The following is a 14,378-nucleotide window of genomic DNA, read 5'->3' as shown; positions in this document are numbered from 1 at the left end:
GGTGTGTGTTATATGGAAGCCACAGATCTCACTTTGTTGGGTATAGTTCCTAGGACTTAGGCTTCCTGATAAAGAGCACTTAATGTTTTCTTAACAATTCTGGTTTTCCTCTTTCCAGTAATATGAAATTTTTTATGAATAAATCACCCTCTGATTGTTTTAACTTTAGTAGCAAAATCAATAACAACAAGGTTTCAATTTACTATTGGTGGTGATTCTTTTGGTACTGTCATATAGGTTCAGAGCATCTCATGCAAGCCTTTTCTGCTTGCTTTGAGACCCATTATTTATGAATTCCTAACCTGCAGCTCATCTATCTTAGTAAACTATAGGCCACTGGCAATTTTTATAAGCAGTGACTAACTGCTTTATAGAGTCAGTGTTGTAAGATTTTGAATAGTGGGGGAGATGGGACAATGATCATCTCTGCTTTTTCTTTTCCTATTCACCTTCAGCCAGTTTTCCCCCCCATTTATTTTCTTTATAGGCAGCAGCAATATTTAATTCAGCCTTTGGAAGTTTTTTGGTAAGTAAACATGATTTAACTTGTCTATTATAACTCTTGTTGTGATATTGTTTGTATGAAACATGTAGTGAAATTTGACTTCTTTTACTGTTTGGTTAAGTAAAAAGTTTTCAAACCTTTTATGCTCCATTATTTGTAACCTGTAGAAAATTAGTTAATAAAGAAAGAAAATTTTGTCTTACAATATAATTGGAGTTTTGGGTTTAATATTCCATTTAATGGATTCATGGAATCAATTAAAACATTATATGTCTCCTTATAGAGGTTATGTCAATATATTGATCATTTAATGAGGTCTTTTAGATTATTATTATTTTGTATCATGGGACTGAGGATTTTGAAAAGGAACCATGACCCAGCTGGTCAGAAAGGGAATGCTAATTTACTTGTTGACATGTCATTTATTTTGTATGTTTCATTGTCAAAGAAGCTACTGTCTTGGTTTCTTCTGAGAAATCTATGTGAAAAAAATTTGAGATGAGGAAATAACTAATGACTAACTTGCAATAAAATGCAATATTTTTGACAGGCAAACTATACATTCTATGTTAAAAGATTAAAAGTAGTTCAGCTTTCATAAGTAGAACCAATATAATTATAAGGACAATACTATTTTAGCATTTTTTATCATTATTTTTTAAATAGATGATATAACAGAGACTTGGTTTGTTATGAAAGAATGAGAAAGAAGCTGAGTTTTCTGTTAACTGAATATTTTTATTTATACCCTCCCTAAAACTTTGCTAAATTCACAAAAATAAATTAGAATACTGTGTTTTTAGGTACATAACTTATTAGCAGATATGTAGTACAAATAATTGAGACTAGAATCGGTGGGGCATAAACTGGTTCATGAGTCCAGGCAAGATATCAATTGCTTCTGTATAAAATGTTCCTGATGTCACTTATTATTTTATGTACTTAAATGTAGTGAAAGCTTTTAAACATGTGACCTAGTGTTAATTCTACATACTTCTATACAAATGTTAATGTTTCAGTGTTACAGAGCTTTTACTTATGTAGCTTCTGCAAAATATATGTTTAGAATATATATATTTTTTAAAGAAGCAGTAATGTTATTCCTGTAGCTGTATTATTTTTGGGTTTAGAAGAGAGGTAAAAGCATCTCTTTAATGAAAATGATTTCTTGAACTACTTATTTTTAAAATGACTCAATAATATTTTAAGTCATTATTGCATGTGTGCAAGTATTTTCTATATGTTGTCACATTGACAGAATAATGTGTTAAATATGATCTTGCTGGAAGCCAATTTTCATCATATGGTTTGGAATCATGTACATTCACCATGGAAGCATGGTTTCCTAAGCTGGATCTCTTACTCTTTCAGATGTCTAAGGTAATTAAGAAAATGAGGTTGAGGCAATTGTCTGAGTAACTAAAGCAAAATACACTGTCCTTTATTTGGCAAACAAGCTTAGTAGGTATAGTTTAAGCTTTGCACTGACTGTATATCATAAACAAGGAACAGGTCATGATATTTGTCCTACAGGCCCAATTATTTGATAAGGTCCAGTGAAGTCAAACTTGTCCTGGGGAATCTTCAGGATTTTATTATGCTTTCTCACTTCTAAGAATTTGTGCATTCTCACTCCTTAGTCTCCTGCTCTTTTCCTTCTCTTCACCTTCTATCTTACCTTAATTTAATTAATCAACCAAAAGTACTTATTGATGTTTTCTGCCACACAGAGGTAGTTTTCTAGTAGCTGTAGTGAGTGCAAAGAAATATGACATGGGTCCCACTATGTTGTGAAGATGACACATAGATAAAGAAATGCAGTGTAAAAGTTAAGTCAAACAAAAGATGCTACTGTATGATATAGGGCTGTCAGATGGCAGAGGGAATATGCACTTTGAAGTCAAAGGTCGGGCAGAAACAGTTTCACTGAGCTGGGCCTTCAAGTATGGTAGGACTTAGCTAGTTGAGAAGAGAGGAGAGGAATCGGCAGAGCAATGGCAGAGAGGCAGAAGTATTTTTTTCCATTTTCTCTTCCACTTCATTTTCCTCCTTTTTCTTTCCCAAAGTTGAAAATTACCAGAAAGGGTTTGAGAATGAAAATTATGATTGGAGATGTGTTTGCTCAAATATTATAAAAGAAATAATTCTGTTTTCCCCCCTTCTCCATATAGCTACAATAAACCTTGGATTATGAAATATGTATGAGTCTGCACTAAATCAATTAGAATTGGTTTCAGCTTATTTAACCACAAAAATATAATAGCAGCTTGTATAAGATAAAGGCGTATTTCTCTGTTAGGTAAAATCTGGAGGGAGGCTGTCCAAGTAGCCACACAGGCCTCATGGTCTCCTTGCGGACCCAGAGGCCTGTTTTCCTCCCACACTCCCACAGCTTGCAGCTTCCTTTCTCAGGGTTGCTCAGGATCCGAGCTCGCTGCTGGAGCTCTGGCCAGAAAGATACTGGATGGCCAGGTAAAGTGAGGGAGGGCAAAAGAGCTTCCCTAAAAGCTCATTCTGCTTTTTCTTTAAATAGCATTCCTAGAATTTCAACGCCATACCTGCAGTAATATTGTACTATAGAACTTGGTCATGTGATCATACCTACCCCTTGAGGGGTTGGGAATGTGGCAGTTTGCTAAGAGCTAACATTTGGATTTCTGTGACCAAGGAAGAGAGTGGTTCTTCTAGCACTTTCTGCATATGAACACTAGACAGCAGTTGTCAAGAGTTTGAAGAAAGAGATGAATCTCAGTTGAATGATATGAAAAGTTTTCGGGAGAAGCTGGTGCTTAAACTGGGCTTGGGAAAAGGACTTTATTTAAATTCTGAATTATAACCCTCATGTTTTATTTCCTTATTCTTAAAGAGTGACACATGTTAGAGTTCTGGGGTGGTTTTCTTTATAAATGGAATAAATCTACCTATTCTTAAAATTTAGGGTTATGGGTAAGTAGAATGGTTTCTGGAATCATACTTGTCTGGGTTTCAGTCCTCACTTGACTGAATAGCAGCCCCACCTGATAACCTTCCCACGTGTAAGACGGGAAAGTGGTAGTTCCCAGCCTGTGCAGCGTGTGAGGATTAATGGGGTGCGATGCTCGTGTGATGTGGTAGAAGTAACCGATCCAGGTTTGTCTAAGCTCTGCCATGACTTCGTGTGTGTGTGGTCATAGACGTTCATAAAATGCAGAAATTGGTTATCTCTGACTTAACTCCTATGAGTGCTAAAATACACTGGTCCAATGATTATTTTCTGGTTATGAGTGACCATTTCTTTTATATGTACATAATGGAATCTGAAAAGGGTATTTACTTCCGATTACATTAAAACTTTGAATGAAAGGCTTTTATTAGAAGAATTTTTGAAGAAAGAACTCAGAGGGCATTCTTGTTGATTTTCAGGCATCTGGGTATACCAAATAAAATATTGTACATATTTATAGCTAGTTTAATAATGTCCCAGGTCTAATTAAAACAGTGCTTTAAAGAACTAATTGTTACAGAAAACTGTGGGGTTTTTTTTAATGTAACTAGGCTGGTAATAACCAATGATAGATGAATTCAATTTACATAAATTTCAGACCAAGAGAATGTTTTAAAATCATGCCACAGAGGATTGCTTTAAGTTAAGAAGTTAATGTCATTATCTCCTCCTCTTATTTAAATTGTTTGGTTTACAATAATTGTGGAGCATAATAAGTGTTTTGAGGTTTCCCTTGATGGGATTTTAATAAAATTTGATAGTCAGCCACCCTGAGTAACTAAAATGTTATCAAAATTAAATATATATTTTACATGTAAAACCATCAACTTCAAGTTCAAGCACCTGTGTTGCTTCCTCATCAAAAGGAAGATTAAAAAATAGGTATTAGCCACTTTTTATATATATATATATATATCTTTATTGATTTCAGAGAGAGGGCAGCAGAGGGAGAGAGATAGAAACACCAATGATGAGAGGGTCATTGGGGATCGAGCCCGCAACCGGGCATGTGCCCTGGCCGGGAATCGAACCTCGATCTCCTGGATCCTAGGTCGATGCTCAACCGCTGAGCCACGCCCGGCCGGGCAGTATTAGCCACTTTTTGAAAAGTTCCAGCTAAAAAATCCTTTCTTTAATTTAAAAAGATTCAACTATGTTGAAAATGACTTTGGTCACATGATCTGTTAGGCTTTTAGCATTTTGGGTCTGGAGGTTGAATTTAGTGTTCCCATGTCTTCAGGAATTATAGGTCAAAATTGAAAAAGAAAGCGTAGGACTTCTTTTTAGCCTCTTCAGCCTGTTATCCTTTTTGGTAATTCCTGACCTTAGAGGAAAACCCTAGTGAGTCACAAGGTTGATCATGCAGAACTGAGTTTCTAAGAACTGTGTTATCCAACATCATAGCCATTCATGGCAGCGGAAATGTAAGGATTTCTGAAACAGCCGCCAAGAGTTAGAAACAATTAGGTCACCTTGTGACTGTGATTAACACCTGGGCTAAAAGATCTGTGAGTCACAGTTTGCTTTCCACATCTCTTCATTTAAAGTATTAAGAAATGAGGTTCTTTTTTTTAACATAAATCTTCTCTTAAGATAGTCATTGCTGCAACCAGAGGAAGCTGTTCTAAGATGAATAATTTTGTTTCTTTTCATGTGAGACCAAGTGTTAAAGGAGCTCCTTGCTTCGAGCTGACGAACTAGCCAGCACATATTTTCCTTCCCTTACCTAGTTGTTCCGTCTTTCCTCTGCTTTGGCCAGGCTACCATTACTACCCAGCTTTGTAAAAAGATTTGAATAGTTAACTGATGCTCTTGTAGTTGCTGAAAGAAAGAAATCCCAAACACAAATGGCATGTTTTAAGAACTTGGGATGTATGTTTAGTTACTTCTTTTATTCTTCCTTTCTTGTACAAAAATATGCTCAGTCACACCTAGAACAGTCAGAGAGGAGGCATGTTAGCTTTGTTACTCATTGATGGCTGGGCAGCACTGCTTCTAAAAAATCAGAGCAAGAATCTCAAATATTAACATAGAGGATTGAGGATGGTACCAGATATGACTCAATTGTTAATTTGATTTTCCTTTCACCTAAATCTAGGATGTCAATTTTTAATTTATGTTTATAGAATACCCATTTTATGCAATACTGAAAACTATGCTGATATTTTCCCTTAATTTGCTTAAAATCTTAACCAACCCAAATTATTCAGTTGAGGTCTTGGCTTTGCTCCAAAAGTTCATGACTTGTTTATAAAACATACTTTTGTTTTCATTGCCAGAACAAACAAACAACTGAGTTTTTCAGCAGTACCACCTTATAGGATGTTATTTTAAGTTCATTCATCTTACTGTTAAGGACTTGATAAAACCAGGATTTAAAATAACCTATCTTAGGCTTTAACATCTTATGAGCTCTGTTCAGACAATGGGAAGCTCGTTTCCACCCTTATGAAATGGAACCCATCATCAGGCCATGCATTTCATTTTCTTATCTCTTCATGCAAATAAACATCATAAAAGCTAGAATGCTAATAAAGACTACTTTCTCTTTAAAAATACCATTGCTCAATTAGCTCTGTGGCACAAAATAGGAAACTAGGGTATAAAATTAACGTACAAGTACTGAGTCTGTTAGATTCAAGCATTTTTCTAGATACTGAAGCCAATACATGAAGCATAAATACATGAAAAAATAAGTAACAATAAAAGATTTAAGAAAGAGAGAAGACAGGATCTGCCTTTAATGCAATGTTAGGCACCAAAACATCAGGCACCTTTCTGACTTTTGCCCTGATGACATATTATTTGTATTATTAGGTTAAATAAAACTCACTTTTTAAGTTTACTTTCAAGCAAAACTTTATATCAACACAGTAAATAAACAATCTTGTCATGAATAGAAGGCAACTGAAATGAAATCAAATGGGAAAAAGCTAGTATTCATTGGTAGCTAAACTCTGCTGCCTATATAAGGCTCTGCGTCCGATGCCTGACCTCCTTTTGATTAAACAGCGAAGTTAGAACAAGTACCAAACCCAACACTGTTCCTTCCCGCAGTCTGGATTTGCTTGAAAAGAGAGTAAGTTTAATCACTAATTCTTTGTCCATGGGTCCTTTAAGTCATCCCGCTTTGACTTCCACTTGGGGCAGCACTGTTCTTAGACTTTGGGAAGCACTGTTCTCCTAACATCCTTCTCAATCACTTCATCCAAAGGGACTATTAACACCATTTGGGGAGGTCAAATGAGGAAACCCGTAGAATCAGGGAACATGTTTGTTTTCTTAAAGTATTTTCTATATAACACGTGTCCAGAAAGGCAGTATGCATGGGTGCCAAACATGTTTGTAGAGTTTAGAACATGCTGCTATAATGCTTGTGTGAGAAAAAACCCTGTGTGATAGCTATATTTGGATCTGTTTCTAAAACAAACTCATGCAAAGTACAGACATCATAAATAAAAAATGGTCTTTGTTACTTAATAAAAATGTATAGAATCCTTACCTACTCCATTTTAGCAGCATAATGCTCTATGCTGTCTGACAGGACTTTGTAGCAAGTAAATGCATTAGTCACAGTGACCATTTTTCTTGCAAATTTGTGACATAGATTTAATTATAGGAATGACCAGCAACTTACAAATCTAATTTTGGTGGAGGCTGAGGAAACTTTTTTTTTTTTTTTTAATAATGATGGATTTTTTTAAAGGAATGATTTCATTACTATTTAAAGAAATCTACTGGTTTAGAAGTAGCCAATTGACTGAAGTTATTTTATTACCCTTTAACAAATGCCACGTACTTTCATTTTCATTTTTGTCAATTTTTAAAATGTCATCATTCCCAAACTGGAAAAGTACTTGCTCCTGTACCCATTTAGGTAAAAATAAATAAATATAAGTGTGGAGGGAGGCAGGATATTTGTAAAGGGCCTCCTAAGAAATATGGTTTTAGTAGTTAGTTAATACCAAGACTACATTTCCTTAATTTGAATCCAATGCACTACAGAACTGCTTAGTGTGTGGCCTTTGATAGGAGATGCCCAATAACTACCATCTGATGATAATGTGGTAGGTAGTTCTCATTTTTCTGCTTCTGTTTCTCCAAAACAAAAATTTACTATGATTCATCTATTTGTTAAGCTAATATTTGGGGGATCTGGGGATAATAGTGTGGTGAACCAAACAATTAAGTTTCCTGTCTTCATCTGCATTACAGATTCTTAAGATGAGACTGTCAAATCATATGGCAGAGGTTAGAGTGGGGGGGGAGGGAATAATTTTCCCATTGTTAATATATTCACTTCATTGATTCAGACCCCACTGCCATTCCAAAATAAGTCTGGATGTGTGGAAAGAAGCAGGAAGGCATCTGAGGGTGCATAAACTGTATAAACTTTTGGATTCCACCAACCAAAAGGAACCTTTCCTTTAATTATTACTGGTCTTTATGATGAAAGCAATGTTAGACATGCAGACTGCAGCACGGACTCAAGTAAACATTTAGCACTTCTAAAAAACAGTGGTCTGTGCTATTGATAAGGGCACGTTATAGTTTGACTGAAATTAAAAATTCAAATATCAAAATGTTTCTTAGCTCTGAATCACTGCCTATTTTGTTTGACCTTATATCAATTTTATTAATGAAACATTTGTAGACTTCTGCTAGGTTCTAGAACTAAAACAAAACAACTGAAAAAGGATAATATATGATACTAGGCATCCTGGATTTAAATGGCACTTTTCACAGCAGGATACCAGACCAACTGATTCTTAATTTCCCTCTGGTGATGGATGATTTGGCCCCCAAAAGTTTGAGGGCTACTATAAAATTCCAAGTAAAATAGTAGATTATCATCTCCTTTTGAGCCTGGCTTATTTCACATAGCATATATTTTTATGATTCATCTATATTGTACATGTCTATGTGGCTCATTCCTTTCTACTGCCAAATGGTACTACATTACCAAGTTGCCAGTTGATGAACTTTGGGTTGTTTCATGTGTTTGGAAATTATGAATAAAGCTGCTACAATATTTATGTATAAGTTTTTATATAGACATATGTTTTCATTCTCATGGGAAAATACCTAGGAGTGGGATTGCTGAGTGAAACATAAGTATATGTTTAACATAATACAAAACCACCAAACCATTTTCCAAAGTGGTTATGCCATTTTACATTCTCACCATGAATGTATGAGGAATTCAGTTTCTCTTAAGCCTGGCCAGCCCTCAGTATTAGAAGTATTTTTTATTTTAGCCATTTTAATAGTTACATAGTAGTATGCCATCATAGCTTTAATTTATATTTCCCTAATGTTTAATGATGTTGGACATCTTTTTACTGTGCTTATTTGCCATCTGTATATCTTCTTGAAGGAGTGTCTGTTCATTTCTCTAGTCTATTTTTTTATTGGGTTGTTTTCTTATAATTGAATTGTGCATTTTTAAGTATGTTTTAGATACCAGTCATTTATCAGATATGTATTTTGCAAGTGTTTCCTTTCACTTTCTTAACAGTGTCTTTCAAAAAGCAGAAGTTTTATATTTTTATTAATTTATCTATTTTTTTCTTTCATGGCTTGTGCTTTTTGTGTCCTATCGAAGAAATCCTTGTTTAACCCAAAGTCACAAAGATTTTTTTCTATGTTTTCTTCTAGAAGTTTTATAGTTTTTGTTTTTAATTTAAGGTCCATCATCTATTTTGAGTTAATGTTTGCATGTGGCACTCTGTTTAAGTTGGGATTCATTACTTTGCTTATTGTTGTAGAAGTTTCAAGTTTCATGTCTGTCACATGTATCCACCTTTTCCATATGGATTTTTTTCCATAGCCTTTATAGTTATAAAGTCCTTCCCTATCACAATGTCAGATAAAATTTCACATATACTGTCTTTTAGTTTTATAGTTAAAATGCATATATATAACATGTTTTTTAAAAGCAAAGCCTAATATATGGGGGTTCAATTATGTATACAAATCACAGCTTGAAAGCACTTCACCTGATTATGGTATCATTTGTTAAAGAAGTTCATTTCTGTGTTGCTGTCCCTACTGGGGTTTTTTCCATGAAGTCCAGCTTTGTAGTGTTACTCTCATATCTACATAGTGACATATATGCTTGGCCCTGAAAATAATTAGATCAGTATTCATGACTGTTAAAAGTTGTTTCTCTATCTTAGGATATTACACATGACATTAATACAATTACTTAAGATAAAATTATTTGTTTGAAGTGTAAAATGGAGATGTACGTGGACTAGTGATTGAAAATTATAGAAACCTCATTTTGATCTCTATCCATTTAATTTGCAAATATACACACAAATTAGTAGTAAAATGTGTCTAACTTGAGAATTATGGATATGGATTATGGAGCAAGGTGACTAGCTCTCTTAGTAACAGAATTTCATATAATTGAGGACTGGGTCTAGTGGTCAGTATTTGTGGGGTTATTTTTTTTAACATTCAGGCAATTCTCTTATCAGTAGTTATTTTCGAAAATGTTTCTAGATTTTCACTTGAAAACTTATGTCATTCTTTTTATCCATTCATTTAGGAGGGATAATGTTTGTTAACATATTGTGCTTTTGGTCATTTCCAAGAGCCAAGGCAATGCATCCTATCTTCTCTCATCATCCTGTACGTTGTTGTGAGATAAACTATCTTCACACAGTGCTTTTATATGTCACTCCTCTACCCAGTGCCTTCAGTGCCTCTGAACTGCCCACCACCTAACTGGCCATTCGGGGACCCTCCCAGTGCAGCCCATCCTCTCTCTCTTCATGTCCTTTCATTCCCACACTCGCGGTTGGTTCTCTCTCCTCCTTCACCTCCAACACTTGGAGCACTTTCCTGCTCCCAGCTCTTTGCTGGAACTCTTCTCATCCTTTCCATGTCCTATCCGTCTCTCATAAGCCTGTCTGGCCCTTGAAGCAATTTCTCTAGCTTTTCTTTTATGGTTGTTTTTGTGATGACTTTCCATCTAGATTGTAACTGGTTAGAATAGATTGTAACTGGATAGAATAGATTGTAGCTAGTTAGCTTAAGATTCTGACCTTCTGTCCCATCTCTAGCACTGCCTGTCATCTTGCTCTGCTTTTTTTCTAGAATACTTGTCTTCTAACATTATGTATAGATATTATGTTCATTGTCTGTCTCCCCTTATTCAAATGCAAGTCCCAAGAAGGCAAGTATTTGTTTGGTTTGGCTTGGTTTGGTTCACTGCTCTGTCTACAGCACCTATAGTATCTATCACATGGTAAGCGCTCAAAATATATCTGTTAAATGAATAAATAGAATTCATTCAATGAATTTTATTTTAATGTCTCTTCTTAATATATCTAAGATTGTAAAATATCCTGTATATAATATGCTCTTAAAATGCATGCTAATTATTATAATTTCATGTTGAATTTGTGTCACAACAAGTACATTGTCACAACAAGTGCAGTGTCACTTTCATGATTATCCACCAAATTTTCCTTGTTTATGTGAAAGTGATTTAAAATTGTATGATTTTATTCTCAATAAGGCATGCTACAGTCATAAGAAATTTATATTGCTTTATATTCACAGTATAGATTTAGAATAGAAACTCATTTCTATATCTAACTTTGATACTGGGTAATTTGTAAGGTTTCTTCTTATCATAACCCCTTATGAGTAGGTTAGGGCAGATTATCCCTATGTAATAGATCACCACCCCACATGCTGTTATTATTGATTGAAATAATTGATTTTATATATCAGAAAGTTTTCCATGAAAAATTGCTGCACATGTGATTAGTACATATATTAAAGAGCTGGGGATTTTAAAATAAGAACCTATAAGTGATTGCCATTATATGGCATTGTAGAGAATTGTTGCATGGTTGCTATTAACAAAAGACATTTTATCATTAAAGTTTATCTTTTAACAACTTGTGAAATATATGATATAATTAAATTGACAAGTGTGAGCTGAAATCTGGGCAATGCTGAAAAAGAATTATACCATATCTTAGAGAAAAGATAAAACTACACATCTAAAAAATAAAAGAACCAATTCAGTGGTGTATAAAAATAGATCAAATTAATATCTGAGAGGCATTAGAAGTACTTATAAAATAGAAATGACAAAAAAATGAAATAGAAAGAAAAAATAAAAGGAAAAAGCCAAGGTGATAATGAGGAAGCGGATAACTTGAACTTGCGATATGATATAACAGCACATGAAAGCTAATACAGTTCCTTCTTCAGAAGCATCCTGTTACAGCCCTCTGCACTTGAGTTTCATGTTTATAACTTACAATGTTGCTTTGACTTTGGTCTTGTCATCTTGTCAGAGGTTAAAGTTTGTTTAATGAGATATAGAAAATAATAAAGATGTGACTTGGGCTGGAGGAGTTTTGGGGAGCGACGTGTGTCTCTAAATAATGGAGGAAAGAAGAAACAAGACTTTAAAATACTAAAAGAATGGATATGTAGTTAATCAGACATTTCTACATGGGAAAGTTAGTTCCATTTTCTTATGATAACCTAAACCATACACCTGTGCTATCTGTTTGTTATAGGAACCTAATAAGCCATTCAAAAATCGCGATCAGTAGCTGCTGACATATGTACATTTGGAGCAGGACAGCTTTTTAGTCTTTTTAATAATGAAAATTAGCAATATTTCTTGCTTAACCCCCAAAAGTAGATTTACATGTTACTCTTTCCCTTTTCTTTATTTACTTCTACCTCTTTAAACTGAAGAGGAAAAAATGAATAATGAGCATGAAAAACATTAGAGATATGCAGAGTCTTCCTGACTTTTGCCTTTTAATTCACAGGCATTTTCCCTTAAAGATAGTTGAATCCTGATTCTGTATCATTAAATGTCTTTAGAATTTTGGATCCTCATCTAATGTAGTTTTAGGCCAAACAGTTGTTGAAGTCAAAGTATTTTCAGCTCTAAAAAACATAGAATGGAAACTCCCACTAATGCAGACAAGTGGTTAAAATTTAAGTGTCTAACAGTAGAAAATGTCTAGATTCGGAAGAATACTTCCTCTTGTAACAGAATTCAATGGCTCTTTTGTACGAATTTTCAAGGTATATTTGAATAAAAGCATCAAGATCTCCCTAGGAGCAATCTCAACAAACAATCTTTATTCGTGAAACAAATCTTCCGTCATGGCTGGCTTATTTTTCAATATATCTTTATTGATTTCAGAGAGAGGAAAGGAGAGGGATAGAGAGATGGAAATATCAATGATGAGAGTCATTGATCGGCTGCAGCCCGCAACCCGGGCATGTGCCCTGACCGGTAATCGAACCCTGATCACCTGGATCCTAGGTCGATGCTCAACCGCTGAGCCACAGCCGGCCGGGCATGGCTGGCTTATTTTTCAGAGTCTATCATCCTGGTGCCATAATCACTAAGGGTTTTCTGGTGACAAAAATATAAACTAGTGAAAATCTCAGATAGCATTGTGCATCCCTGTATTAGTTTTCTTAGACGTTGCTGGCCTTTCAATCCTGTATGAGAACTGGAAGTAGTGAGTCACCTAAAGTATGTATTTTGATATGTGTTTTTAAAAATATGAACTAGAAGGAGACGTTGGGTGCCATGTAGTTCTTAGTGAAGTTTTTCTTTCTCTGCTGGGAATTACTCTTGATACCTGGGAGATCTGAGATCTCTTTTTTTCGGCATGATGTCATCCCTAAGCAGAATCATTTCCAGTAATATTAAGTGGTTTTCTTCTTTGTCTGTTTGAATCATCTATTTTTAAGATACTGAACTCCTCTTGACAGTGATGTAGGTGGCATATACTTTGTAAATTTACTACTTCCTGCTTCAGAAACTGATTCTGTGGCTCCATCTCTCAGGGACAGACTCACATGAATCGTACTCATAGCTAATGATACATGAAGTAAATTGTCCACTTTTTTAATTGACAGTGGAGAAAGTAATTATGAGAGGCTCTTAGACACTTGGGTTGATGCATTCTCTCCTTATACTTAAATTCACATGGAAGATATTTTAATAAGAAGTGCATTTGGTGAGCATGGAATTAGAGGAAGGAGAGAGGTAGGGAGATCATTCCCAAGCTTGATTCTATCAGGTGTTGTAAGTGAATGTCTGGCTCCATAACAAGAGTATGTTGCCCTTGGAAACAGACAGGTCCATCACTTGGACCAGGGATCTTCTTTCTTGATGGTTAGATAGGTGTTCTTAATAGTTGCTCTTAGGTACTTTCTCACTGCATTCTCTGCTGACTGGCATCCCCTTTTATTGACCCACCATACCTTAAAGTGGAATCTTACTGACATTGAAACCTTTCTAATGTTTTAAAGTGATTTTGCATTTTCTTTACTTCCAAGCTTAGAGACAGGGGAGATATATTAGTATTTTATTTTGTATCATCTATATAGCTGATCTGACCAATATGGTAGCCACAAGCCACATGTGGCTATTTTAATTAATTAAAATTAAATTAAGCAGTTCCTCAGTCACCCTAACCACATTGCAGGTATTCATTAACCACATGCAGAATGTTGAACATTTTCATCATTGCAGAAAATTCTGTTGGACAGCACTGAAGAGAGATGCTTAATTGACAAACTATTTTGCAATTATCTACTTTAACACAATTTGATGTCTAGTATTTTTATGTCTTAATTTTTGTATGTTTCAAATAATAGCCCAACTTACGATTCCAGTCTTCTCTAGTGAATTTGGAGTCAATCACGTACAGGTGTTCAGCTGTACAGGGATTTCATTGTTGTTAACATACTAGTTGGTTAAGTATCCAGCACTTAATCATCTTGCTTATTAAAAACGCATGAATTTCATTTGCAATTTTGCTTTAGTTACCGAGAAGACTATTTATTTACCTTGTAGTGTTGGAAAAAACTCTAGTGTAC

General features: G+C 34.8%; 1 protein-coding gene across 3 annotated transcripts in view; it reads left to right on the top strand.

Moving 5' to 3' along the window:
- SLC10A7 (solute carrier family 10 member 7) overlaps positions 1 to 14,378 on the top strand; it is a 190,906-nt gene that overhangs the window by 64,609 nt on the left and 111,919 nt on the right. For 2 of the 3 annotated variants that reach the window (XM_081136711.1, XM_081136713.1), the window contains one exon: positions 488 to 526. The exons of the other annotated variant lie outside the window; for it this stretch is intronic. In XM_081136711.1, the coding sequence (XP_080992837.1) occupies positions 488 to 526 (39 nt within the window). The remainder of the gene's footprint in view (positions 1 to 487; positions 527 to 14,378) is intronic. 3 annotated transcript variants of the gene reach the window in all.

Source organism: Miniopterus schreibersii, assembly GCF_964146895.1.
Source record: "Miniopterus schreibersii genome assembly, chromosome: 4".
NCBI lineage: Eukaryota > Metazoa > Chordata > Mammalia > Chiroptera > Miniopteridae > Miniopterus > Miniopterus schreibersii.
Note: the sequence above shows the minus strand (reverse complement) of the source record. Positions and strands in the feature narration are given on the sequence as shown.